This window comes from Gossypium arboreum, chromosome 8, assembly GCF_025698485.1.
Source record: "Gossypium arboreum isolate Shixiya-1 chromosome 8, ASM2569848v2, whole genome shotgun sequence".
NCBI lineage: Eukaryota > Viridiplantae > Streptophyta > Magnoliopsida > Malvales > Malvaceae > Gossypium > Gossypium arboreum.
Window position 1 is genome coordinate 86,238,989 of NC_069077.1, and position 24,422 is coordinate 86,263,410.

Below are 24,422 nucleotides of genomic sequence, written 5' to 3' on the forward strand. Positions count from 1 at the left end.
TGTATGAAAGAAAGTAAAATCTTGTTTTGTGGCGTAGTAAGTTTTGAATTTGGAAAAAAAGGCATTTAAAAATGAAATGGTGATAATGTGCTTTTCTTTTTCTATTAGCTGCAGTTCAAATGATGTTGTAAGCGAAGCAACGTGTTGATACCTTTGACTTGGGAAATGTAGTCACTGGATTTCAACTTTATCATCATTCTTCTTAAAAATATGTATAACAATAGCGGATGAATTTTATATATATTACTTCATCATCAATTTTTGTACTAGCAGTACAAAATGCCAAGAACATGGCCCATCGGGAGAGAGCGACGGGGTGAAGCATGTTTTTTTATTTTTTTAATATTTATGTATTTTTATATATTTCTTTAAATAAGAGTTAATTTTTAAGATTATAACTAAATTAATATAATATATAAAAGTTAAGAGATAAATTTGTTATTATATCGGTTTTTAACTGCCACTTTAGTTTACCATTTGTACTTTTATTGGGAGTGACTAAAATGACCGAATTATGTAATGTGAGTGCTTAATTGTAAATCTTTTATTTTGAGTACCTTAAATGAATTTTTTTATAATTGAGTGGCTATCCGTATAGTTTACCTAAAAATAATTTATATATTTTTCTTTAAAGATATATAATTGAATTAAAATGATAATTTCATGTATATATTTAGATTACAATTAAAATTTCATAAATATAATCATATCAAATCAAAATTCATATATAATTTTATGATTTATTCTTATATATCCATCATTCCTAAATCTGCTTCCTATTTTTTTTCTTATTCTAATTATTTCATTTTTTATAAATTATGTAAACAATTAGTTATTCATTAATTTCATTTACAGATTTAGGATGCAAAGGATTAGTATAAATTTTTTAGAAAAGGATTTTTTAAAAAATTGGGTAATTTTAATATTTAAATTATATATAGTTTAATTATTTTGTATTTTTAATGAGTGAATAATATTTGACCTAATTAAAATTATTGATAAATTATAATCTAAAAGCAAAACTTGTGCAAATTCAAATTGATAGACGTTAGATGCAAGGTTTAATTTTTATGTTTATAATCTATTTTCCTTTCTCCAACGTGTATAGATAATTATTGGTATAGATTACATTAGAAACATATAATTTATTTAGTTGATTAAACTACATATGGTGAAAAAGATTCTTTTAAATCTTTGAGTGATTCTAATAACGGATTTCATGCATGGACAATTTTCAATCTATCCTTACAATGTATATATACATGTTTAGGGTGGTTTGGATGGGCGGTGAAGTGCAATGTATTTAGTTTACTTTTTGTTTTACGTTACAATATTTAATTTTATTGTCACTGTTATTTTTATACTAACCGTAGGTAAATGCACCGTCTATCCAAATTTATCCTTAGGGTGGATTAAAAGAATAATGTGAAAAATATAATGCATAATGATTTATTTTATCCTTCAACTTTATAAAAAAGGTTATTTTAGTCTTCTATTTAAATTTTTTAACCTTTAAATTTGTGTTATTTTTAAATCACCTCAAAATGGATGAGCAAATGAACGTTTGTTAACTTTGTTAATGTAACATACACGTGATGCCACATCATTAGCAATTAATTGGTTTTTTATTTTTAAAATTCAAAAACTATAAAAATTATTTTAAAAAGTCAAAAGCATAAAAGTATAAAAATTGTAAAAGTGTTTTTAAATTTTAAATTTTAAAAATTAATTAATTGTTAATACGGTGACATACAGATGACAATTTTCTTATATTCTAAGTCTGTAAAGTTAACAAAAGTTCACTTTTCTATTTATTTTGGAGGTGATTTAACAAATAATGTAAGTTTAAGAACTAAAATTAATTTTTTCTGTAAAGTTAATAAATTATTATGTCTAAAAATAAATAAATTTGATAGTTTATGAAAAATGTACGGTTTATTAAATAGAAATTAGAAAGTAAATAAAATGGACAAAAGTAACAAGAGGAAAAGGGGAATTCTTCTTTTAATTCCTTTCCTTTTTCTCTTTAGACATAAAATAGAAAAGTAGAAATTGTATTTTTACTAAGACTCTTTCAAAGAGGACAACCACACGACAAACCATTGAAGAAGGCCGACCAGCTTTTCTTTTTCCCTGTTTTTGCCTTCGTTTCCATTCCAATGAATTCTTGTGTGCTGATATCTGAGAATTGGGTAAAAAAACATTATTAAGAGTCGAATTATATTTTATTCTTTTCATTTAAAAATAAGTAAATTAATTTTTTTATATTAGATTTTTAGTTTTTTTATACTGTTAAAAGTTAGCGTGGTGGATAGAACAACTAGACAATAACATGTAACGTGTCACGTATATCTTATGATGATATACAATGGTGATTTTTAATAATAGAAATAAATGAATTTTATACTGAAAGACTACTTTGCTCTTTAATCTAATGTACATGAATTAAATTGCCTATTTTTTTAATAAATGGGTAAAATGTAATTTAATTCTTAGTACATGAACATTCATGATACTTTTATCACATAATTTATTATTTCATTGTAATTTTTAAATATTCATACAAATTTGTGAACTAGTAGCGCTTCATCACACACTAAATAATAATAATAATAACAATCATGATATCACTAATAAAAATATAAATTTATTATTTTAATAATTTATATTCAAATTTTATCATTTGTTGAGATTTAAAATATAATTTTATTACTACTAATTTAAAGTTATAAATTATAAAAGAAGTAAATTAAAAATTTATCATCCTGAATGGGCTCCGCCGCTGGCCTTCCCTCATTTCACTTCATAATGTGATTGGTATGTGATTGTAGAAAAAGAAAAATATTAGAAACGGAAATCGATTGCCTGGCAGCAGTCTCATTTTTACTTGTAGCTTTTAGCCTCTGTGTTTGAAAATAAAATTAATTTAGTCAAACCTAATTTTGATTAAAAAAATCATAGGAATACAGGTAATAATGAAGATGACAAGGAGCGTGAGCGCAATCAACTCTGTAATCCTTAGCAGATCAACTAACAATCTAAAACATTCTAAACCGAGTACTAGCTGGAACATTTGGAGTGAATTTATGGTCCTCATGGTAGCCATACAACATCCTTCTTCTACATATATATATATATATATTCTGTCACCCTATATATCTGGAAAACGTGTGTTAGTTGTGCTTCTTTATTTGGACCACATCTGTTCTTCTGAAATTTTTCTTTTCTGCTCCATACATCTCTCTCTCTCTTTCTAACTTCCTATTTAACCCATTTCTTATTTGTTCTTCTTTCACTGTTGGGCAGCACATTCATTCTACATATCTCCAGGCCTCATAAGATTAGGGCTGGTATTTTTCCAGAAAATATTCCAAGGTGAAGCAGTTTGTTGGTTTGCATTCATTAATCTCTGTTTCCGTTATATCCAAGTATGGTTTTATGATGTTAAACTGCAATATAGCTGACCCTTTTTCAAAATTGAAACCATTAATTAGGTGCAAATGGATCATGGTGAGAATCCGGTTTCAATAGAGTTGCAGGAACCTGCTGAACCAGTTCCACAGCTCCTCAAACTTATATCATCCAATGAAGTGGCTGGCTTTGATAGCATCATGGTGAGTTACATCCTTTGGTATATGCCATCTCTTACTTTGGTCTCTTTTGATGATTCAATGTTTGAAATTCATTGCTATGTTTGGGTAGCAGGAAGGTGAAACGCCTGTTTTCCCAAATCCAACCAATAGTTCTCAACCCAATGGTCATCAGAGGAAGCTTTCTATTTCAATCAGCATGCCTTCATCTCCTACAGGAGCTACCTCAGCAGGCACCAAGAATGTTTTATTTGTTCAGGACAATGCCAAAGGTTTCAAGAATGGAGTTCCGGAATCTTGTGTGGGTAGTAAGGCAAAGCCTAAAGGAGTCAAGTTTCTGTCTCAGCCAATGCCCAAAGGATCAGTGTTTGGGGAGGGAGCTAATATGAATCAAAATCCAAACGTCAAAAAGTTCAAGGACAAGAGGTTCGATTCATTCAAAACATGGTCTGGGAAACTTGAAAGGCAGCTAACCAATTTACGAGGAAGGCAGCAGGAAAGTGAATCAGAAGACGACTCTGTGAGACCTTCAGAGAATGAAGCCTTACCTGTGGACCGATACTTTGATGCACTTGAAGGACCAGAGTTGGAGACCCTAAGGGTATGTAATGTGCCCATCTTCCCCCAATCCTTTACTCCAAATTAAGAGATTTTAATAAACGACCTGTTTCCACTCTTGACAGGCTTCGGAGGAGATTGTGCTTCCAGATGACAAGACTTGGCCTTTCCTTCTTAGGTATCCAATCTCTTCATTTGGTATCTGTCTGGGAGTTAGCAGCCAAGCTATTATGTGGAAAACACTGGCCACTGCTACCTCTACAAAATTTCTTCACATCAGCCTCACTGTAAATCTCATCCTATGGTGGATATCTGTCGCTCTGGTAGCCATTGTTGCTTCCATCTACCTTACCAAAGTGATACTCTACTTCGAAGCTGTTCGTAGAGAGTATTACCATCCCATCCGAGTCAACTTCTTCTTTGCTCCTTGGATATCTCTTCTCTTCTTGGCTATTGGGGTGCCACCTTCAGTTGCTTCATCCCTGCCTGTAGCTTTATGGTATGTTCTTATGACGCCATTCCTCTGTCTGGAGCTTAAAATCTATGGGCAGTGGATGTCAGGTGGTCAACGAAGACTTTCCAAGGTGGCTAATCCTTCCAACCATCTCTCAGTTGTTGGGAACTTTGTGGGAGCTCTATTGGGTGCATCCATGGGGCTTAAAGAAGGCCCTGTATTCTTCTTTGCAGTTGGATTGGCTCATTACACAGTCCTTTTTGTAACCCTTTACCAGAGACTTCCAACAAATGAAACACTCCCCAAAGAGCTCCATCCTGTATTCTTTCTGTTTGTTGCAGCACCAAGTGTTGCTTCAATGGCATGGGCCAACATCCAAGGCTCTTTCGATTATGGATCACGGATTGCCTACTTCATTGCCTTGTTCCTCTATTTCTCACTAGTAAGTTAGCCACTTTGTTGATCTAACTTCACTTATAAGTTGCACACATAGTAAAGCTAAAGTGTTGCACATTTGTACCATGTTTTGCAGGCAGTTCGGATTAACTTTTTCCGAGGATTCAAGTTAGTGCAGCACTACCCTAACTTACATATATATAGTTAAGTTGTTTTAGGCAGTCCTGATTCTAATTTCTCTTCTATTTACAGGTTCTCATTGGCTTGGTGGGCGTACACGTTCCCGATGACCGGTGCTGCGATCGCAACCATGAGATATTCAAGTGCGGTCACAAATGTAGTAACTCAAACTCTTTCTGTCATTCTATCTGTTGTTGCTACACTCACAGTAACAGCTCTGCTTGTGACCACTATACTGCATGCCTTTGTCCAACGAGACCTCTTCCCCAATGACATTGCCATTGCTATTAGCGACAGAAAACCAAAATCTCATAGGAGGTGGTTCAATCTTAATAGACATGGAAGCTCAGAGCATAATGCAGACATTGACACTTTCTTGAAATTTGCAAATGGCGACACCAAAGACATAGAAGCTGCGCTGAAAATTTCCAGTGCAGAAGCTAAATGAGTTTAGAAACTTCATGCATGTGCCACTGTGATCAGCCTTAGGTTCAACTTTCATCAGGTTCTTCCCTCTTAAGCAGTCAGACATGCGAGGAACGTCCAATTTGGAGTTTTTGAAGGTTTCCAGTGACCATGTGTGTAGAGAGAAAAGAAGGTTTGTGGGAGTTTCAGCAGAGAGGGTGAAGGAAAGTGTTGAAAGTTTGATTAGTTGTAAATTGCAGAGTGTATGTGACAGATGTTGATGTAATAAGTTGTTGCGTTGAATAAAACTAAAGTTGTGTTTAAAAAATGCGAGAGTTTTCAATTTTAATTGGGAGTTGTAATTCAATCAAATTAGAGGAGCCATATTCCTATTTCCTACTAAGACACTAAAGAGGGCATGGAAAGTAACTGTTTTAAAATTTCTCACAGAGAATATTACCTTTTTCTTATTTATTTAATATTTTTTTGCCACAAAATTATAATACATTATTTAATTTTAAATATATTTTAAATGCCACTTAAATTTAAATTAATATTCTAATTTAATAATATGAAATATTTAAATTCTATTTTCAATTTAATCATATTATTAATTTATTTTATTTAAAATAAATAAATAAATAAAATTAAAATAAAAGTTTGCTACTAATAAACTAACTTTTTAAGTACTAAATATCACTAAAAAATTAAAAACAATCAAATTTATATTTTATTTAATGGGAAATTTTGAAATTTACCATCACATTTTAATCTCTACAATTAAAATATATAAGTAATTAAAATAAAATATTGGTTGAGTGATAAATTTAAAGTTTTTCAATGTAACGGCATGAGTTTAAATTTCACCGTATGTAAATTTTATTACTTTTTAATTAAAAGACAAAAACACCTTCAAATAATATAAAATTTTTTAAACATGAAAGATCATTTTTGTAATTTTCAAATCGAGTTGGTATCTGATTGACTTGTGACACCAACTCAATCAGGGATTTTATTAATATTATAGATATATACATTTCATTGTTACTATTTCCATAATAAATAAAAGGCATAATGATAAATTTAGCCCTTAATGTTTGCATTTTTTTTGTCTATTTAATCATTATTCCATTTTTAAGCTAAATTTAGCTCTTAACCTTTAAAAAAAGAGTCAAATCATTTTTTTAATGAAAATACTGATTAAAACATTAATTTTTTAACGTTGTTGATGGAGCAACTCGCATGACAATTTATGTGCTTATCCCACTAACATAACACCATTTATCTTATATGTTATGTCAACAAATAATTTAAAAATTATAAAATTAAAAATCAAAATCAAAAATCAAAATCAAAAATCAAAATCAAAATCAAAAATCAAAAATCAAAATTAAAATTAAAAAATATAAACAATTAATAAAAATTTTAAAATTAACATGAAATACAAGTGGATTGTCATGCAAGTTCCTTTATTTAAAATTTTAATATTTTAGTTAGCATTCTAGTTGAAGGAAAAATATTTTTGCTAGCATTCTCGTTGAAGGAAAAATTATTTTTGACTATTTTTAAAAATTAATAAATAAATTTAACTTTTTTAACAGGTTGAGGATTAAATTTAATTAAAATAAATTTATTTTCAAAACATTAAGAGATAAATTTGAAATTATAACTAAAATAAATTTAAAATTTAAAATTTAAATCCATATACCCAATACAAAACACAAGTTTAGTGTTTAATGAAAAGAATGGAAATGCTTGTCAAAGTCAAATCATAAACGATATATGCCGAAAACCACGAGAGGCGAATTGAAATTGAAATCCTATGGAGGGTTCAACTTTAATCCCAACCCGGAACAAGACCAACGTTATGATGACACTTGAACAAAAAAGTGACGAATGATACCAGGGTTCCGACACCACGTTGTATAACAATAATAATAAATTGTCTTCTTTGTTTTAATAATAATAATAATTTGCCTAATTTCCATCCATTTTTTGAAAAGAACAAATTTTAATGGGTATTTATATATATGAAATTTTAATTTAATTTAATTTTAATATATTATTAATATAATTATTTATATAACATTATTTTATGATTATATATTCTATAAATAAATAATTATATTTATTACATATAAAAATATATTAATGTATTTATTTCATTAAATTTATATAATTAAATTAAAATTAAAATTTTAAATATATATTTAAATCACAATAAAAATATATATAACTACATTAAATTAAAATTTATATGTATAATTTCACATTAAAAAAACAGTTTGAATAAAATAGGTGCATAGTGTTTGTCAATACAAACTAAGCACACTTCATTCTGCAGCCTCCTCTTTTAAAAGTCATTGTTTTAGCGGCGATTTCTCCAACCTTCAATTTTATCAGCGAAACCTCCTCGCCTTCCTCTCCCCTGAAACCCTTTCTATCTCTCATTTTAGCAATGGCTCAAGTGGTGGCCACTAGATCCATCCATGCTAACTTCTTCAGCAAGGCCTCCGGATCCCTTCAGGACCCAGTGGAGAAGCTTAAGCCTGCGTCCTTCGCTTCCAAAGTACTCTTACCTGACCACAGGAAGAGCAACGCCGTCGTGCTTACTAGGAACTCTAGGATTACTGCTAAGAGAGCCGCACGTGCCGAGCCTGAACTTATTCCCGTTTCACCTGAGGATGTACCTAAGGTTTGGCCCACTCCCGACCTCTCTGATCTTCCGCTTTGATTATGAATTTGGTTGCTGCCATCTCATGCTAAAAGAAAAAAATATAAAAAAAACGCATTAGATCTTTGTTAACTTTTTCGATTTATCTAGAGGCTAAGAAAGCAATAGGCGTGGTATTATATAAGTGGAGTGATCTTATTATCATGGAGCATGCTGATTGTTTTTTTTTTTTTAATAAGAATGGAGTGTGTCAAGTTGAATAAGGTCATGTTTGTATTTTCGAAAATGCATTATCCTATTAGTGAAACTTGCACAATCCATAAATGGAAATGGTGGTTTTTTTTTTCTCTAAAATGAGGAAACTTCCTGGTCACTTTGGACTATAAATGAGAAATATTTAGGACTCGAGTCAAAATTTCCGCTGAGATCTTTTTACAAGCCAGTCTTTGGTGCACTGTTGGTTGATTTTGTGCTAAAGAAATTATCCAGAGAATAATGAGTAACATGGGGCATAACTTTCACCTGTTTGCCCTTGCCGTTGAAAGAAAAGGAACCTTGAAGTGTATAACAACTTAAGTGTTTGGTTAAAATGATGAAGTTCCAGTTACACGGTGTATTTCACTTGAAATTTCTGCTTTACACTGGTATAGGATGGTGGCATTGCCGTTGAATGACATAGTCACTATGCTTTGAATTGCCATTATATCTATGCTCAAATAACTTATCATGGACAGTTGAAGAGAGAAAATCACCAGAAATCATTGCTTGTAACTTTTCTTACTTTTTTTCTTCAGAGGGAGGAGCAATATGAGCAGTTAAGGGGGATTCAGCAAGTAGGTGATGGATCAGTGGGTATGTGGTCCAAGCCTACTGTTAGGCGTAAAACAAAGATTGTTTGTACTATTGGTCCTTCAACAAACACAAGGGAAATGATATGGAAATTGGCTGAGGCTGGAATGAATGTTGCTCGCTTGAATATGTCTCATGGAGACCATGCATCTCATCAGAAAGTTATTGATTTAGTCAAGGAATATAATGCACAATCCAAAGACAACACTATCGCAATCATGCTTGACACCAAGGCAAGTTCCCTCAACTTCATTTGCCTTTTTACAGTGTAAAAGCAGTTATGCCAGGTTGCTTGAGCCAACAGTTTGGTGTTGTCAGACTTAGACATCAGTGATACCTTTCTTTGTCAAAATTATTGTCAGAATTTTGTCATCTTAGACAATGTTCTTAACAAAAACCTATATGAACATGCCAATTGTTTCTTGGATTTTGGATACAGGTTCTGTTATGGTCATCATGACACTCTATTTTGGAGTAAGACTACCAAGTATGTACAAGTGACAGTATGTTAGTATATGGTTTGGGTACTTATTAGAGTCTGCAATACAAATATAAGTCTACATGTGTGTGTGCATATGGTTTTTGTCTTTATTCGTTTGTTTTACTTGTGAGGTTATGAGCCATTAAAATTGTTGGACGTAGTGTTGTAGGCAACAATTATATAACTGGATATTATGTGATTTTCGTCTGATAGTTCTATTAGTTCAGTTTCTGTAAACCTTCATTTATTATGTTCTTATGTTATTTTGGCTCTGTTTGTTAGGGTCCTGAAGTTAGGAGCGGTGACTTGCCTCAACCAATCACATTAACAACTGGGCAGGAATTTACTTTTACAATTAAGAGAGGAGTTGGGACACCTGATTGTGTCAGTGTCAACTATGATGATTTTGTTAACGATGTAGAAGTGGGTGACATGCTTCTTGTTGACGGTATGCTGTCTTGAAACTTCAAGAGATTGTGAAAGTATTCAGGTTTTGTTAACTTTTGATGTTTTATATGCTTGCTAATAACAATACCTCCCTTCTCCCCCGCCCCCTTTTTTTCCCTGACACCAGCAGCAAGCATGCATGCGCAAACTCACTTTGCCTTCAGTCTGAAAAGATGATATGCTTTTAGTATTATGATTCAATTATCAAGAGTCTTAAGACTGCAAATATGTAGCATTAGCTGAAGAAAGAATTTAATGATCTAGAAATGAATTAAAAAGGGTCTTACTTCTTCTGCCATGTTCTTAATTTGCTAGTTGGGGTGTGCTGATGCTGTTGTTGGGTCGGGAGTGTCTTTTGCCATTTCTAAGTGACAAATGAAATCTTTAGCATTCTAGAGAAATTATGTTGATTCTGTTGACGTAGGGTTTGATAAAACATTGAAATTTCATTGTATTGGAAATGAAAATTTTCAGCATTTAATTTTCCGAATGTGTTTGATAACCCTATAAAATTTTTGCTTGATACAAAAATTTTCTACATTAAAGTGTTCATTTAGTAAGTAGATAACTACTTATTACTTAATGCTGAAAATGTTAAGTTGATTTTATTTTTAAAAACGTATATATGAAATAAAATTTTTTTATTTTATTAAAAATGAAATATTCAATTTAATATATTTAACTTTTATCCAAAACTATTCAAAATAATATAAAACATTAAATTAATAAAATTGAATTTATGAAATAAATAATTTTGGAAATAAAGATATACCATTATCTAACAATTTGTACTTAATTTTACTAATACACCAAAGAGATTTCCTATAAAATTCAAAATTTATAAAATTCAGTACTTAATTTTTTTATCGAATAACACCTTGAGCTGGTCCAGAGTAAAAGTATCTATAACCATCTTTGCATTTCCAGACTAATGTGCATCCTTTCATTATCAAGCAAGAGTTTGGTCTGCTAAGTAGTCTGAGCTAGATTATGAAAACAAAACACTAGAAAAATCTCAGCACACTTCTTTTGTTGATTATATGCTCCTCTGACTTTTGATTCACAAAGTAGGTGGTATGATGTCATTGGTAGTGAAGTTGAAGACAGAAGATTCAGTGAAGTGTGAAGTAGTTGATGGTGGTGAGCTTAAATCTAGGCGGCATTTAAATGTCCGAGGAAAAAGTGCTACACTGCCTTCTATTACAGGTTGGTCCTTGAATTTTCATTGTTGAATTTTCAATTACTTTGTAGCTTTTCCACTTCCTCTCCTCTTTCTCCTTTTTTCTCCCACTCTCCTCAATACATGGTTGAGAAATCTTGAGGAGCAACAGATTATTTATTTCTGATGGTTTACTGCAGAAAAGGACTGGGATGACATAAAATTTGGTGTAGACAATAAAGTCGACTTTTATGCTGTTTCTTTTGTTAAAGATGCAGAAGTGGTTCATGAGTTGAAGAATTATCTGCAGAGTAACTTTTTTTAGCTTATAGTTTTTTTTTTTTAATAAAATAATAACTGTGGACTTGTCCCATGCCTTAAATTCTAATATTGTTGTCTTTCTCCTTCGTTTTTGGCAGGTTGCGATGCAGATATTCATGTTATTGTTAAAATTGAAAGTGCAGATTCTATTCCAAATTTGCATTCAATTATAACAGCATCTGATGGGGTGATCACATTAACTATTTCATGCATTCAGCTTTGTCTTTGCTTCTGAAAAAATATTGTAAAAATTTTGGGAAAATTGTTGCTAAAATATTATGAGACTTTTCATTCAACCATTAAGTACCATCTAGGAAAGTTAGCCGTTACTTCTATTTACTATTCTCTCTACTGTAACAGGGAGGGTGATGAAAGTGTGAGTTATAATGTGATATGAAAGTAACTAGTTATTGCCAGTTCAGCCATATATGTTATATGTAAAAGGTAATCCTTTTTCTTCTATTTTAGGCAATGGTTGCAAGAGGAGATCTTGGTGCAGAGCTGCCAATTGAGGAGGTTCCTCTTTTGCAGGTTGGTTTAGTTCTTAATTGAATGGTAAAAAGATAAACCATCAAAAATACTTGTAAAGAACTGAAATTTTATTTATTTAGCCATTCAGAACTTCGTTTAAAATGTAGGAAGAGATCATTAGAACATGTCGAAGCATGGGGAAAGCTGTTATTGTGGCAACCAATATGCTGGAAAGCATGATTGTTCACCCAACACCAACCAGAGCAGAGGTATCTGACATTGCCATTGCTGTTCGTGAGGGTGCTGATTCTGTCATGCTTTCTGGAGAAACGGCTCACGGAAAGTAAGTTATTGAGTTTTTAAATGGGATTTGAGAATTTTATTTTTACTTATTCCTCTTCATACCTTTTTCTTTTCTGGAAAGTGAACCCTTGTTAAATTTTCTATCAAAAGTAGGTAAGAATTTCATTTTTATGCTAATAATAATGATCTTTATTGGGGTAATTGTTTACGTACAGATTTCCCTAGAGGTAATCTGGAAGGTCTTGTGAATATTCCTGGGTCCTAGTTGGTGAATTTAAAAGAATATGGGCATGACTTGTACTTAAAATCAACTTACCAAATATTTTTGGGACAAAATTAGAATGTCATATCTGTTGCTATGCTTTATCTTTTGCTCTTGAGTGCGTAACTATTTGCATATTGTGCAAATTACTCTACCTAAGTGCAGTTCAGTAAATAGAATTTATTTTCTTGCAGGTTTCCATTGAAAGCTGTTAAAGTGATGCATACAGTTGCTCTACGAACTGAGGCAACCATATCTGGCGGTGAAATGCCACCTAATCTTGGTCAAGCTTTTAAGGTCATTTGACATGTTACATGCATTTTCATGTCTCCATAAGTTTTATGCCTTTTTTTTTTTTTGTTTCTTGGTTAACAATCTTAATGCTGCATTTTTCTTTGTTAACTATCAATACTTACTGCAGTTACTTCTCTGTAGAACCATATGAGTGAGATGTTTGCATGTCATGCTACTATGATGTCAAATACTCTTGGAATCTCAACTGTTGTCTTCACTAGAACTGGTTTCATGGCTATATTACTTAGCCATTATCGTCCTTCTGGCACTATTTTTGCCTTCACAAATGAGTGAGTTTTACCTGTCCCCGAATCTCAAATTTGTTACAGTATAATTGCTGTTTTTAATCTAAGTTATAGCCTCCTCCATTTTGTTTCTCTCTTTTTCTTCTTTTTGTTCAAAGAGGTCTGAGAACATCTTTCAACTTATAAGTGCAACATTTAGCCGGTAGGAGTATGATCTTGAGAGTTTGACTGACAATAACTTTTATTGGTCATGCAGGAAAAGGATTCAACAGAGATTAGCTTTGTATCAAGGAGTATGTCCCATATATATGGAGTTCTCGGATGATGCTGAAGAAACCTTTAAAACTGCTTTAGCTTTGTTGCAGGTAAGGTCTTACCAGAGAGAATTTATTATGAAGGTTCCTTTTTTTTTTGGTGAAATATGAAGGTTCCTTTTAATTGGCTGGTAATTATAGATTTAGTTGTGCATGCATTCGATCAAAATTATTCTTTGGACCAAGGTTAGAGGGTTTGTTTATAAGTATGCAGCTGAATTAATCAAAATTCAAAACCTTTATATGTATTATTTTGATACTAGGGTGCCTTGATGCTTGCTCAAAACTCTAACCCTGGTTGGATTAATTTTTGAGCAGGGGTAAATATTCACCTTCAATAGAGGTTTATGCCCATTTGTTGTAATTGGTATTTTTCTTGCTTTTCAGTTTCCACACTAGCGATTTGCCATGAAAACCAAATTTGAAATGCTTAAAGGGTGTTCCTAATAGTTGATGACCTTTTTACTTTAAGAGGCATGACTATGGACTGTATGTATAATTATCGTCTGTTAGTTCAATGAGTCCTAAAATTCAGTAAAATTTGGAGTTTGGCTCATTTGATTATACTGTACACTGGTCCTGTTTGCTGCTATTTTTATTCTATTTCTTGCAAAAAGACCAAGTTTTGATATCGCTTCCTAGAACTAGTGTGTGTGCTTAATTCACAATGAATTCAATGTTTGGTGTACAGAAGCAAGGAATGGTGAAGGAAGGAGAAGAGGTAGCTCTTGTTCAGAGCGGGAGACAGCCGATCTGGCGATTCCAGTCCACACACAATATTCAGGTACGCAAAGTGTAGCAGTTGAAGAAAGACAAAGAGGAGCCCATTTGACCCAGTTTTATACTTCTTCCCGAGAGTTTCTGAGGAGTATTCAGGTTAGGTTTGGGATACTCCATCACGTCATGTTAGTCATAGGATCTATGGCTGTATGTCTCCTATTATTTTGGTTTGCTTGAGATATATTGATATATGCAACTACTAGTTATTGTTTTCTTTTCTTTTTAAAAGTTTCCCCACAAACAAGATATTTTAGAGGATCCTAATTTTGTATCCAAAGATTGTCGGAGCATGACAATTGATATATTGAGCTTGTGTTACTTGTAAAAAGAATGTAATTGTCTATGTCAGTTGGAGTGAACAGATTGGTTTTAAGTCGAACTGATTTTGTATTAGGTGAAATCGAGTTATTCTAATTTGAGTCAAATCGAGCTCATATAGTTAAATTAGATTCAAATATGGGTGGATTAGATCGGATTTTTGGGTTTGGAATCACTTTTCGCATGATAAAAGAGGAAGCTGTATAACATGATAGGCTTAGCCTCATTTCGATCCCTTTTGGGCGGTTATATAGCTTGCAAGTTGTAGATTATATAACGTTTTAGGAGGCCATCGCAAACCTGGTCGTGGGAATTGTTCTATGGCATAATGAATAGTTATTTTAATTATTCATTCATTTAATTTTTTTTGTCCTTTTTTAACATAACTCGTGGCATCAAGTCGTCCAAAATGGATAGAATGAAAAAAAAAAATGTTTGTTAATTTTATTTATTTGACATACGTGGATTGGATTATGCCAGTAATCAATTAATTTTTAAAATTTTAAAATTAAAAATTATTAAAATATAAAAATATCTTTTAATTTTTAAAAATTAATTTTATTTTTGCATACATATTAGCAAAATTAACAAAGAGGTGAAAAAATAATTAAAGGATTGAAATGAACTTTTATTTTATTTTATAAAGTTGGAAGGTAAAAATATTATTATAATTGGAATCTTAACTTGATTTGAAATTTTCTCGAATTGAGTTAAGTGAGATGAAATTCAAATTCAATCAAATCAAATTTGATATATTTGTACGAGTTAACTTAAAAAAATTATTTTTGAGTCATTATAATCATTATCACCTATCGTAATCAAATTTGTCTACTATAATCAAATTAGTTATTAACTTTCATCCCTTATAATTTATTTATTATTTTTTATGTATGGATTAGTTTATTTACTTGTTTAGTTGCTTCAATTATCTTCCGATTCTTCTCATTATGTATTTTAAATTAAAAAATATATTAAATATAAAAATGTGATTTTTTAATAAAATTATCTTAAAAATAAAATGTGAAATTGATAACAATATAAACTTTTAACACGAATATTTTATGACATCATCAATAATATAAATAGTACAAAATTATTACTATTTAGGTTTAAGATTTTTTGGATAATTTTAATTTTGATTTGGGGTAAAATGTGAGAAGTAAAAGTTGAGCATTGTATAAGAAAAGACCTATTTCTTAAATTATTTATGGAAATGGGCCACTAAAAAAATTATTTACTGGAATTATCCAAAAACAGTAAAATGCTCCAACATGGACGCATTTTCAAGGGAAAACACAGAAAAGCGCTCTGACGGGGATGCACTTTTGCTCGTGCTCCAAGCTAAATTTTCAAAAGAGGTCATTTTTTAAAAATATTAAAGATCTGTTTTGCAAGTTTTATTTTCACATTAATTGGTGACACCAAAAAATAAAAAAAAAAGGTGTTTCCACTTTGGGTCTTTATAAAGACTTATTCCCGTAAATTTTCAAAAAATTGGTCTATTTTTGTAATATTTTTAAAAAATGACCTCTTTTGAAAATATAGTTTAGAGTGCAGGCAAAAGTGCGTCCACATTAGCGTGCTTTTGCAGACACAGGGTAAAGCGTGTCCCCGTTAGCGTACTTTTTTGCGTTTTCCATTGAAAACACGTCCACGTCGGAGTGTTTTACTATTTTCAGACCATTCCAATAAATAATTTTTTAGTGGCCCATTTCTATAAATAATTTAAGAAATGAGCCTTTTTTTGTACAATACCTGTAAAAGTTTAGGTGAAAAATAAAAAGTTTTGAGGTTGAGAGAGTAAAATTTTTGGGGGAAATATTCAAAAAAAAAAAAATAGGGAGGGGGGGGAGGTGGAAATGGGTTTGGGGTAGAAGGGGAGTGGGATGGGAGGATAGTAAAAGTTTTGGGGGGAAAGTGGGGGAAGTAAAAGTTTTGGGGAAAATAAAGAGGTTTGGGAGTTTAGGGTAAAAATGTAAAATATTATAACTTGGTATTTGATTTATTCGAATTTGAAAACCAAACTCGATTCGAACTCGAAATTCAAAAAAAAAAAATTTTGAGTTGACTCAAATAATAGAAGGGGGTGGGATGAGAGGATAGTAAAAGTTTTGGGGGAAAATAAAGAGGTTTGGGAGTTTGGGATAAAAATGTAAAATATTATAGTTTGATATTCAGTTTATTCGAATTTGAAAACCAAACTCGATTCGAATTCAAAATTTAAAAAAAAAATTAGAGTTGACTCAAATAATTAGATTAATTCGAATAACAGGATTTGTTTAACTTGAAATTCATTTTTTTTTAATTTTTTCGAATCAAATCGAATTTTGCTCACCCTTGATAATTACTACGCAAATAAAATACAATTGCAGTATGAAAATATGATCTAAAATTAATACTAATATTATATATGTAGTATGTATCTATTTAAAGTAAAATAAATTAATTTAAATTGTGAATTAAAAAATAAGTAAATATATTAAATAATAAACATTATTAAATGCACTTTAGTTATATTTTTAATTTGTATTTTATTTTTTATAAAATATTAAAATGCTATGATGTTAGGAAGTTTAATATATATATATATATATATATATAAATTTTTTAAACAAATATATTGAAAAGAGTAAAGAAAATGTCATGTACATTGTAATAATTTTACACTGTTCGAAAAACTGTATACCTCAATTATATATTCATTAAAAAATTATGCGAGTCAAAGGAAGTTATCTAATGAAGCAATGATTTACATAATGATGTTTTAGGTTTAAAATTCACATTAGCTGGTTTTTAACCTTTGTTAAAAATATGATTTTTAATTATTTTTCAACTAAACCTTCAATTAACTCGTTACATCAATTTAATCAAGTGTTTTAAGTATAGTATAAATATTTAACACTTCTATCTGAATGGAATATAATTTTAATAAATAATATGGATATATACATTTTAAAGGTTGGTATTTGGTAAATTGAAAGTGTACAAAAAATAGAAATACATCCAATAAAAAAAATCAGGGAAATGAGGCAAAAGCAGGGGTTAATTCCAAAAGCTGTGGATATTTTGAATTTGATGGAAGAAATCGTAGCGGAAAAAAATTGAATAAGACTGTCCGCAGTTGTGAGAATAGTTTTAAATCTGTTGGGAAAGCTCGGGTTCAACTATCAGATTCTTTGAATTCTTTGGTTGGCTTAACTAATGATCACATTGATGATGAAAATATTAAAGGTTCAAATGTCTCAAAAGGAGTGCAAAAAATTGAGCATTTGGGCTCAAATTAGTAAGTTTGTCTTTTTTTAATTTTTATATATTTTTTATGAATTTAACCCTTTTTTCATGGAATTGTCAGGGATGTGTCAGTCCAAAATTTATTCGCAGTTTTCTTGAATACAGTAGAGAGCATAAACCTGATATTGTTAGTTTGCTGGAAATGAAAGTTAGTGGTCTTAAAGCTGACAAGATTTTTTCTAACTTGGGTTTTCAGTTTTCTTACAAGGTGGAGGCTTTTGGATTTTTTGGAGGCATCTGGGTAGGTTGGAAGGAGCCATTTTCCATTAAGGTTCAATGCAATAATCTTCAATTTATTTGTGTTCAAGTTGTTAGTACTGGTTTTGTTATACTTATTCATATTGTATTTGTGTTCTAGATGTTATCCTGACGAATAATACTCCTTGGATGACTATTGGTGATTTTAATGCTTTGCTTTATTTTAGTGAGAAAAAAAAGGAAGGCGCTTAGTTGTGAAAGATTGCCCTCTTTTTAATGATTTTCTTAAAGTGTTTAATTTGCAGGATTTAGGCTTCAGAGGGCCCCCATTCACTTGGTATCGGGGTGGGTTATCTGAGAGACTTAATAGAGCCATTAGGAATGACAATTGGGTGAGAACTTTCCCTCATTGCTCAGTCACTTGCCAAGAATCCAGTCGGGCCATAGACCTCTGTTTTTATCTCTCAGTCCGAGAGTTACCTTGCCCAAAGGTCGTCCTTTCAGATTTCTTGTTGGATGGGCTGAACACCCTAATTTTTCGGAGTTTGTTAAAGAGAAGTGTTGCATGAAAGGTACCATGGCTGACTCCCTGAATAACTTTACTAAGAATATTAAAATTTGGAATAAATTTGTCTATGGTATTATTGGGGTCCGTAAGAGGTATTTGATGCAGAGGTTATCTAATGTCTAAAAGGCTTTAGACAGATCTTATTCTGTGATCTTAAGTTTGATCGAATCTCAATTACGGGAGGAGCTGGAGTGTGTCCTTCACCAAGAAGAACTGCTTTGGAAACAGAAAGCTAGGTGTAATTGGTTACATTTGGAGATCGGAACACTAAATTTTTCCACTCCCGCACGATTTAAAGAAGAAATCGTAATAAAATTTCTATTTTGAAGAATGATGAAAGGGAATGGATTTTTGAGGATGAGTGGCTCTAATCTGAGGCGATTAGGTTTTTCCAGAATTTGTATAGTGAAGTTCCGTCTTGTACGAGAAGTTTACCAACTAGCTCTTTCTTGAAGCTCAGTCGCGATGATGAGGTTTTATTGAGGAGAGTTGTTTCCAATGAAGAGATTAAGGTGGCTATGTTTGACATGGCTCCTTTAAAGCACCTAGGAGTGATGGTTTTAACGCTCTTTTCTTTCAAAGTCAATGGGAGTCGATTAGTAGAGCTATTTGTGATTAGGTCAAGAAATTTTTTAATGGAGAGACAATTGATAGAAAGCTTAATAATTCATTACTTGTGCTTATCCCTAAGATTCAAACTCCTGAGGACTTTACGCAGTTCCATCCAATATGTTTGTGTCGTCCTCTATAAACTGGTCATGAAGATTATTGCTAATAGGTTTAAGGTGGTTTTTCAAGAATCATAGTTCAAGAGCAAGCTGATTTATTACTAAAAGGAATATAGGACAACATTATTGTGGCCAAAGAAGTTATCCATCCAATGAGAAGCAAGCATAAAAAGTGGATGGCTATTAAGATTGACTTGGAAAAAGCCAATGACCGAGTGAGTTGGGACTTTATTGACGCCTCTCTTCAAGCGGCAAGCATTCTTGATTTCCTTAGGAAAGTCATTATGTTTGCTATCACGAGTTCTACCATGCAGATTCTATGGAATGAGGTTCCTACTCAAAAGTTCAGTTCAGCTAGAGGTATAAGACAGGGGTGTCCTCTCCCCCCTTATCTTTCTGATCTTTGCATGGACTGGTTGGGGCAAAGCATCAGTTCTTCTATAAATTCAGGCATTTGGTCTCCCATTTGGTTGTCCAGGTATGGTCCTACTTTTTCTAATTTTTTTTGCTGACGATCTTGTTATCTTTAGGAAAGCTGATGTTAGACAAGCTAGTGTAACAGCCCGATTTAGACCCTATTCAGAACGGTGGTTTTGAGACCATGAATCCAAGTCAGAAAAATATTTTAAAATTATTTTCTGTGTTTATTATGTGTAAATTTATATCTGTGAAATTTTTGTGTTTTAATTTTTCCGTTTGAGTGTCAATTTAATAAAAAGGGCTTAATCACGTAAAATGAAAATTCGATGGTTAAATGTGAAAGGGGCCAAATTGATGTTGTCTTTATTGCATAAGGTATTTAATTTGCAATTAGACCATAGTTATATATGATGGACGGTTGTGACCTTATATTATAATGGTTTTATGTTTTAATTTAAAGGTTAAATATGTAATATGTGTAATAATATGTTTATAATAAAACATAAAATTAAAATAACCATGCATATTACTTTGTTCTTGCTGAAACTTGAGAAAGAAAGAAAGAAAATATAGCTTAGGGTATTCGGCACTTTGGAAGCTTGATTCAAGGTTAGTTTTTGTTCAGATTTTTGATAATTTTTATGTTTTTAAAATCGTTGCAGTGTAATGTACAAAGCCCATGCTTGAATTTCTGATTTTGATGAATATTTTGAGTTATGCCATTGATGAATAATTGAGTTTTGTGATGTTAGTTGATGAATTATGAAAGATATCTTTTGGATTAATATGTTTTGTATTGGAATTTTTGATGATTTTGAATAATTAAGACTAAATTGAAAAAAATAATAAATTGAGGGACTAAAATGTGAAATAAATTAAATGTATGAACTTATATGAATATAAGGAACATTCGGCCTAAGCATAGTGTATTCAAGTTTTGCGTGTTTTATGTTTTGTGCAATTTGAACTCAATTGTAAAAAGTGTAAAATGTCAGGGGTAAAATGGTAATTTTCCCATTTACGTGTTTTTGGACTAAATTGAGTGAAAACATGTTTGAATGAGTTTAATTTGAATATGTGTAGATCAAGAACCAAAGAAATCGGATTTGGATCGGGGGAAAACTAAAGTTGTTGATTAGTCGTCCCGTTCCGATTACTGTTGTCCGAGGTAAGTTTATAAGCAAATAGATGTTATTTATTTGATTAAATATGAATTATATATGCTAAAATGTATAATGAAATACTATATATGTGAAAGCTGAATATGTATAAGCTTGAAATCTATGTGTATGTGTAACATCCTGATTTTGGGCTTAGTCGGAACAGTGGTTTTGGGACCACAAATCCGATGATTAAAATTCCATTTTTATTATATTTTATGGTCTACGATTTCACGGAATGATTTCATGAAAATTTCGTTCGAAAATTTCGACGTTTGGGCACTCAATTTAGTAAAAAGGACTAAATTGTAAAAAGTGTAAAAGTTGAGTTTTATATGTTAGAGGTGTCTAATTGTCATGAAATTTTAAATGGGAGGTCCTTAAATGATAATTAAATCATTGTATAACTTGATGGACAAAAATGGCCTTGGTTGGGTAAAATTTGAAAGAATAGCAAAAAGGGCATTTTGGTCATTTAGGGGTAAAATGAATTAAAAGTCAAATTTTAAACCCCAAATGTGTCCCTTTCTTCTTGCTACAGGAGAATGTACCAAGAGCAGACATGATTAGGTTTTGGCGAAGCTTCCAAGCTTAATAGTAAGTGATTCCGAGCTCCGTTTTTAATGTTCTATGTATTTTTGAAATCCCGGTAACATGATCTGGTCATTTCTACCATTATTTTGAGCTAGGATTTATGTTTAAAAATTTATCCATGAATGATATGCATGTATTTTGATGTTTAATGGTAGAATATGAAGCTTAAAATTGTGTTAAACAACTTTTGCTAAGCGATTTCATGTGAAAACGAGTAAAACGGTATAATCGGTAAAAATACCTAATGTTCATAAGTACATGTTAGAGTGAGAATTTAATGTTGTCATAGAAGGGAATAATGATCAGCATGTCATAAAACATAAGAAAATAGGAAGAAGTTTAATTTCCGAACCTTGAGGTAAAAGTGCAAATATGCAAAAGTTTAGGGGTCAAAATGAAAACTTGTAAAAAATATGATTTTTAGATCCATATGAATAGTGTGACTAATTAGTAGGCTGATATTATAGATCAAGGAAATCGAGATTTGGGCTTAAATCGGGGACTAGAATGGTAAATTGCCATTTCTGGATCCGAGGAAGTTTGTACATAAATAATTTATCGATTATTTTTATTTTATTATATTTTTTTATCATATGAAACGTGGTTGCCTATAGAATGATTATTTTTTGTAAATTTCAAATTGAAAAAGGACTATGAATAAATTGTAACATGTTGGAAAGTGAGGAATTTTCCGGTTGAGCATTCGGAATAGAAATGATACGAATGATCTATTGTGAGTTCACGTGTGTAGTACTAAGTGCAGGCTACTATGCGTACCCGATAACTTCGATCACGTGTGTAGTACTAAGTGCAAGCTACTACGTGTATCAGATGGTTAGGTCACGTGTGTAGTACTAAGTGCAGGCTACTAAGTGGACCGGATAATTGGTCGCATGTGTAGTACTAAGTGCAGGCTACTATGCGTAGCAGATAGCTTTGGCTACAAGTGTGAAAATATGTGCGAACAAGCGAGTATCAATTATTATTCAAGAGTTCAACGGGAAAATCGATTAAGTAAAAATACATGTGAACATGATTATATGATGAATAAGTGCAGGTATGTGTTTAAGAAAATTTTGACCAATATGCTCAATATTTGAGTGAACTTCGATAAGACAAACTGGATTAAGTGAAATTATGTATGAGTGAATTTTAGTAGTAAAACAATGTTGGACAGCAGCAGTTGTGTGACTTTGAAAATTCACCAATTTGTGTAAGTTGAATTAAATTTCAAATAAATTATGGAATTAAAGCTTAATGAGTCTATTTTCATATAAAAGAAACAGGGGGAGCAAAAGAGTTGTATATTTTGTGATATTCTAATTTTTGTGAGACAGTGTCAGAATAAATTCGAGATCCCCTGTTCTGACTTGGAAAAAATGTTAAAAATTGTATAAAAATAATTATGGGTTATAATTTATATGCTTAGAATCTTTGATGAGTTTAATTTTAATAGAAACAAACGTGAACATTATCTGAGTCTCGTACTATGAGATAAATAAATTTTAGTGAAGAAAGTTTGAAGTTGTTAAACAGCAAAATAGGGGAGACTTTGAATAATAAACTGTACTTATTGGATGGACCAAAAATTATTAAAATTTTATGGTGGAAATATATATGAGTCTAGTTTCTGGGAAAATTTACGGATCTTAATTTGGAGTTCCGTAACTCCAGATATAAATGATTTAGTGACTGTGACTCAAGAAAGCAGCTTAACCAGAACATGTGTAAATGTACAATTGGGTTAGTTTTACTATGGAAAGCATGTTAGTAAATTGCTTATTATTATTTCATGTGAGTTTACTAAGCGTAAAGCTTACCCCCTCCTTTCCATTTCTTTTAGTGTTGTCAGGTTAGCTCAGGGTTGGAGATCGTCGGAGGCAGCATCACACTATTAAGCCAACATCTTGACAGTATAAACACATATGCTAGAATTATCAAGTGAGTGGCATGTATAGGGACCTAGTTTTATAACATATGTTATTATAATTTGGCCAAATATATTGGTCTTTAGTGAGCTAATGATTCTGACTTATAAATCTAGCTATTTATGTTATGTTTGATATTGATGATGCGCATATGTTTGTTTGCCATGCATGGTTGGTAATATGTTATGTGTTGTTGTGAATGTTTAAGTCTGTTAACGCCTTGAACCCTGTCCCGACGTTGGATACGGGTGAGGTGTGTTACAGTATGAGTTCGATTCGATCGAGTTACAATGTTCAAAAGCCCCTTACGAACCTTAGGAATAGCTAGGATACATATGTCATGACATAGGATTTTCGATATGTGTTCTCGAGTAAGACCACGTCTGGGACGTTGGCATCAATATGTGATTATGTGTAAGACCATGTCTGGGACATTGGCATCGTATTTGATTCATGTAAGACTCTGTTTGGGACAGTGGCATCGATATGTGATTGCATGTAAGACTACATCCGAGACATTGGCATTGTATGATATATGTGATTATTCGAGTATCCTAATAAATTTCGAATGGTTCAATGGGCAATGATAAGTTTTGATTGAATGAGTAAAACGAGCTAAAGTTATCAGGTATGTGATAGCTTATTACCTATTTTAAATAAGGTAATATGTGTTGTGTAACGCCCTGATTTTTGGTCCTGGAAGTATTAGGCCTTGAGTCTGGGTTCGGGTAGAAGACGGCCCGAATAATTTGGATGTTATTATTATTATTATTATTATTATTATTATTATTTTGAATGTTTTGTTTAGTAATTAAATAAATTACGAAGGGTTTATGGTGTGGGAAAAAGTCCGGGGCTCGGCCCATAGCTTTAGCAAAATTATTAAATTTTGCCTCTTAAGGGAATCTGGGCAGTAGGCCTTATTAATAATTTAGGCTGAGTTTTAGCACAAACAAGCACCTGGCCTAGTGGCTAAGCACGTTAGGAGGGCGTGGGAGGTGCCTGGGTTCAAGGCATGGTGCACGCAAATGGTT

The 24,422-nt window shown here is 31.7% G+C and overlaps 2 protein-coding genes across 6 annotated transcripts; both read left to right on the forward strand.

The window, feature by feature from the left end:
• Nucleotides 1-2,926: 2,926 nt before the first annotated feature.
• Nucleotides 2,927-5,911, forward strand: LOC108450773 (S-type anion channel SLAH2). Of its 4 annotated transcripts, none has more exons than XM_053031511.1 (7): nt 2,927-3,098; nt 3,307-3,375; nt 3,495-3,614; nt 3,703-4,191; nt 4,274-5,044; nt 5,135-5,166; nt 5,251-5,911. In XM_053031511.1, exons 3-7 carry the CDS (start codon nt 3,501-3,503, stop codon nt 5,624-5,626), a joined length of 1,782 nt encoding a protein of 593 aa, XP_052887471.1. In that variant the 5' UTR covers nt 2,927-3,098; nt 3,307-3,375; nt 3,495-3,500; the 3' UTR covers nt 5,627-5,911. The 4 variants fall into 4 exon arrangements, with proteins under 4 accessions (XP_052887471.1, XP_052887472.1, XP_017604023.1 ...); XM_053031512.1 differs by having other exon boundaries at nt 2,932-3,098; nt 3,706-4,191; XM_017748534.2 differs by lacking the exon at nt 2,927-3,098 and having other exon boundaries at nt 3,137-3,375.
• Nucleotides 5,912-7,849: 1,938 nt separating this feature from the next.
• Nucleotides 7,850-14,608, forward strand: LOC108450079 (plastidial pyruvate kinase 2-like). 2 transcript variants are annotated; one of them, XM_017747526.2, is made up of 12 exons: nt 7,850-8,278; nt 9,052-9,339; nt 9,870-10,035; nt 11,103-11,240; nt 11,394-11,504; nt 11,613-11,701; nt 11,983-12,045; nt 12,153-12,328; nt 12,745-12,847; nt 12,986-13,134; nt 13,346-13,454; nt 14,095-14,608. In XM_017747526.2, exons 1-12 carry the CDS (start codon nt 8,042-8,044, stop codon nt 14,200-14,202), a joined length of 1,737 nt encoding a protein of 578 aa, XP_017603015.1. In that variant the 5' UTR covers nt 7,850-8,041; the 3' UTR covers nt 14,203-14,608. The 2 variants fall into 2 exon arrangements, with proteins under 2 accessions (XP_017603015.1, XP_017603016.1); XM_017747527.2 differs by having other exon boundaries at nt 11,106-11,240.
• Nucleotides 14,609-24,422: the final 9,814 nt, after the last annotated feature.

Bases quoted from the DNA above. Each gene is read 5' to 3' on its own strand.
- LOC108450773 (XM_053031511.1), top strand. From the start codon at position 3,501: ATGGATCATGGTGAGAATCCGGTTTCAATAGAGTTGCAGGAACCTGCT. The intron at 3,615-3,702 runs GTGAGTTACATC...ATGTTTGGGTAG, and splicing joins CTGGCTTTGATAGCATCATG to CAGGAAGGTGAAACGCCTGT. The intron at 5,045-5,134 runs GTAAGTTAGCCA...CATGTTTTGCAG, and splicing joins TGTTCCTCTATTTCTCACTA to GCAGTTCGGATTAACTTTTT.
- LOC108450079 (XM_017747526.2), top strand. From the start codon at position 8,042: ATGGCTCAAGTGGTGGCCACTAGATCCATCCATGCTAACTTCTTCAGC. The intron at 9,340-9,869 runs GCAAGTTCCCTC...TCTGTTTGTTAG, and splicing joins CAATCATGCTTGACACCAAG to GGTCCTGAAGTTAGGAGCGG. The intron at 13,135-13,345 runs GTGAGTTTTACC...TTGGTCATGCAG, and splicing joins ATTTTTGCCTTCACAAATGA to GAAAAGGATTCAACAGAGAT.